The 4,106-nt window shown below is 47.9% G+C and overlaps 1 protein-coding gene across 1 annotated transcript; it reads right to left on the bottom strand.

The window, feature by feature from the left end:
* Positions 1-2,628: 2,628 nt before the first annotated feature.
* Positions 2,629-3,646, bottom strand: LOC144273928 (olfactory receptor 11A1-like). The gene has a single exon (XM_077832673.1). It carries the CDS (start codon positions 3,595-3,597, stop codon positions 2,629-2,631), a length of 969 nt encoding a protein of 322 aa, XP_077688799.1. The 5' UTR covers positions 3,598-3,646.
* Positions 3,647-4,106: the final 460 nt, after the last annotated feature.

Genomic DNA, 4,106 nt, shown 5'->3' with positions numbered 1-4,106 from the left:
GCACCTGACCAAAATGACCAATGAGGAGACAAGATACTATCAAAGCTGGAGGGAGGAGAAAAAAAGGTTCTCTCTGTCTGTGGGTTGCTTTTGCCAGGAACAGAAAGGAATGGAGTCTTAGAACTTAGTAAGTAATCTAGCTAGATATGCGTTAGATTCTGTTTTGTTTAAATGGCTGATAAAATAAGCTATGCTGAATGGAATGGATATTCCTGGTTTTGTGTCTTTTTGTAACTTAAGGTTTTGCCTAGAGGGATTCTCTATGTTTTGAATCTGATTAGCCTGTAAGGTATTTACCATCCTGATTTTACAGAGGTGATTCTTTTACTTTTTCTTCAATTAAAATTCTTTTAAGATCCTGATTGTTTTTTCATTGTTCTTAAGATCCAAGGGTTTGGGTCTGTGGTCACCTATGCAAATTGGTGAGGATTTTTATCAAGCCTTCCCCAGGAAAGGGGGTGTAGGGTTTGGGGAGGATTTGGGGGGGAAAGACATTTCTAAGCGGGCTCTTTCCCTGTTATATATTTGTTAGACGCTTGGTGGTGGCAGCAATAAAGTCCAAGGGCAAAAGGTAAAATAGTTTCTACCTTGGGGAAGTTTTAACCTAATCTGGTAAAAATAAACTGAGGAGGTTTTCATGCAGGTGCCCACATCTGTACCCTAGAGCTCAGAGTGGGGAAGGAACCTTGACAGCTTTCTATTGTACACGGTTCCTGGGGTAATCCTTGTGCTTGTCTGCATTTCCGCAATAAGCCATTAACATCGATTGTCCATTGTACCTGAAAGACTGCTTGTGGGTGTTTTAAACCTCACATTTTCAGTCACACATACATAGCCAAACATCATAATTTCACATGACGATAGCACATACAATCCAATGAGATATTACTGTCAAGCAGATCTAGAAGGATCTTAGAAGGATACCTCACAAGTCCTACTTTGTACAAAACATATCCTGGGGAATATTGGGGTGCCAGGGTGTCACACCCTGCATGCCCCAAACCCCTTCCTCCCCCACTACTCACCATCCCCCATCCCAATTCCTCAATAAACACACTTCTTAAAACCTCCTACACCTCCATACCCCACCATCCTCAAACCACTCCCGCCCCCCAAACCTTCCTCTGTCTTCACCCAAGCACCCATGCACACTGCCCCACAACCCTTACTCCCCCATGGGCTCTTATGCAGCCCCCAATACCCAGGTCCATCTACGCCAAACATCAGCCCAAATGCCCCAAACTCCTGGCTGTACCAACCCCCCCTCACTTCTTCAGCCGCTCCTGTCCCCTGGGGCTCACCCCGGCACTCCTCGCAGGCCTCCTCACCCCTTTACCCTGGCACCAGCATCCCACCTTCACTGTATCTGGGGCTGGGGACCATTCACCTCCTTAGCCCTCTCCTTCCTTGTCCCCTTGGGATGGTCGGACGGCTCAGCCCACACTCACTCAGAGAAGCCCCCACAGCAAATCTGTGAGCAATGAGGGCCAACGGGCCGGAGCAGAAAGCTGGGCCCAGCCCCACAGGACACTGAGCGGGGGGCAGGCTGGCTCTCCAATTCCCCTTTCCCCTTGCTGGTGCCTCATCTCTGCACCAGGCCAGGGTAGAAACAGCGAGAGCAGGACCCGGCAGTTTTACAGACCTCCCCCAAAGGAGATCTTCACCAGCCCCCCAGGGCGCTGGCTCTAAGGGAGCAATCCGTGGCTGGCCTGCTCTGGCCTCTGCTGAGCAGGAGATCAGACTAAAATGACCAGAATGGAATTTTTTCACCTTAAAAGCTATGAATCTCCGAGCTCCCCTCCCCTCAGGAAGAATGGGTTAACAGGAAAGCATGACTCTTGCAGGGTGGAGAGAAGGTGTGTACATGGTGTGGGGGGGATTGGGAGTCCAGGGCCCCCTCTCTCTCTCCTGTCCCCTGCTCAGCTGAGAAGAAAAGAGCACAGTGAAAACCACAGTGATCTCCTTGGGGCACGGACCATTCCTCTCTGGAAAGAGCGACAAGCTAATAATAAACCATAAACCTCAAACGTCGGCAGGGCGTCTACAGTGCGACAGAGAAGGGGCTGGTTAAGAACTCCACATACAGAGCTGAACAGAGGAAGGCCGTCTGCAGTGTGCAACAGCAACTCGCATTGGTCCCACAAAGCCCATGAAGAACTATACAGATTCTTGAGCACCAGCTCCTGGCTCCTGGTCCGTTCACTTACTATTTATCAGAGCTGGTGACAGCTTTTCAGTAACAGCAAATTCCAAGACAAAATTGAATTTTGCTTAAACAATTTTTTCATGGGAAATGTTTCCTTCCCTCGCAGATGTTGATTTTTTTTTTTTTTCTCCAGGAACCCTAAAACACCACAGCCAATTATTTTTTCCAGTTTCCAGCTGGAAGGTTTTAAATTTCGCCTGCCAAAAAACAAGACTTTTTCATTTTCCAGGTTTTTGGGTCCTTGATGAAAAGTCAAAATCTTCTGCCAACCCCTCCCCCCAAATATATTTTCAAACATTTCTGTTCTTTACAAATATGTATGTGCACAAGCATGTCTTTCATACAGCACGTTTGTATCAGGGAGATTTGGCCCTGCTGCTTTGACAACAGAAACCCAATGGATTGACCCTCATTTCATTCAACTAGTCTGGATTCTTTGTAAGGGTCACAGCTCTCCTCACAGCATTTCTCAGGGCCTCCTTGACCTCTCTGTTTTTCAGGCTGTAGATGAGCGGATTGGCCAGGGGAGTCACGACTGTGTGGCCGATGGAGAACACTTTGTTCAGGGCTCTCCAGGTACCAGATTTTGGTAGCATGTAGACAATCATTATGGTCCCATACAAAAGTACCACCATAATGAGGTGAGAGGAGCAGGTGGAAAAGGCCTTTTGCTTCCCAGTGGTGGATGGGATTCCCAGGATGGTCACAATGATACAAATACAGGAAGCCAGGGTTAATAGAAAAGGGGAAAGTGCATCTAGGAAGGAAAATATATAAATAAGTGGGTTGACCTGGCTGGTGTCGCTGCAGGAGAGTTGAATCAGTGAGGTGAGATCACAAAAGAAATGGTCAATTTCATCAGGGCCACAGAAAATTAACTGTGGCATAAGACACATGAATATTCTACAAACTAGAAATCCACTTATCCAAGACCCAGCTGCTAGCTGGAGACACAGCCTGCCATTCATAAGGGTGCCATAGTGTAGCGGTTTGCATATGGCTAAATACCTATCATAAGACATCACTGTCAGGAGATAACACTCTGTAGTTACCAGAGAACCAAATAAAACCAATTGTATCATGCAGCCCTCCACAGAAATGGTTCTGTCCCCAATCAGGAGACTGGCCAGCATCCTAGGCAGGATGGTGGAGATGTAGCAGGTCTCCAAGCAGGACAAGTTCCCCAGAAAGAAGTACATGGGGATGTAAAGGTGCTGATAAGCCACAACTAGCGCAACAATGAGGATGTTCCCAGCCATGGTCACAATGTAGATCACTAGAAAAAGCAGAAAGAGAAGGATCTGCAGCTCGGGGAGATCCCCAAACCCCAGGAGGATGAATTCCATGACGGACGTTTGATTTTCCCCTTCTACTTTCTCCATGAGGTGCATTCTGTGACAGGGAAAAAGTAATGAGCATCGAAAGATTTGGCTGTACCGGGAAATTCAGTCGATAGCCATCATTTGATCCCCTAAGAGTTCCCACTGCAAATGGAGAGCTGGGTTTATATTCTCTCACACCAGAGAAACTGCTTCAGGAGCTGGAGACTCCACCACTTCCCTTGGTGCTTTGTTCCAATAGATAATCACCCACCCTGGCAGCAGACTGCGCCTTATTTCCCATTGTCGTGTGTCTGGGTCTAGCGCCCAGCCCTTGGTTCTAGCTGTGCCTGTCCCTGGGAAATGGAAGAGCCCTTTGGTAACCAGTAGTTTCTCCCCACGGAGATATTGAGACCTCTACTCAAGTCACGTCTCCACAAAACTGATTTTGTGGCTCTATTCTGCAGCATCCCCAACCTCTCCACGTCTGTTTTACACCATGACCCCAGCCCTGCACACGGTATTCCAGCATCGGTGTCACCAGGGCTCTCTGCAGATGAAACCCGCCCCCTGCTCCTGTT

This window comes from Eretmochelys imbricata, chromosome 13 (assembly GCF_965152235.1).
Source record: "Eretmochelys imbricata isolate rEreImb1 chromosome 13, rEreImb1.hap1, whole genome shotgun sequence".
NCBI classification, from domain to species: domain Eukaryota; kingdom Metazoa; phylum Chordata; order Testudines; family Cheloniidae; genus Eretmochelys; species Eretmochelys imbricata.
The sequence above is the reverse complement of the archived record's forward strand: the minus strand, read 5'-3'. Positions and strand labels throughout refer to the sequence as shown.

Excerpts from the sequence above, each read along its gene's own strand:
- LOC144273928 (XM_077832673.1), bottom strand. The coding sequence starts at position 3,597 with ATGCACCTCATGGAGAAAGTAGAAGGGGAAAATCAAACGTCCGTCATG.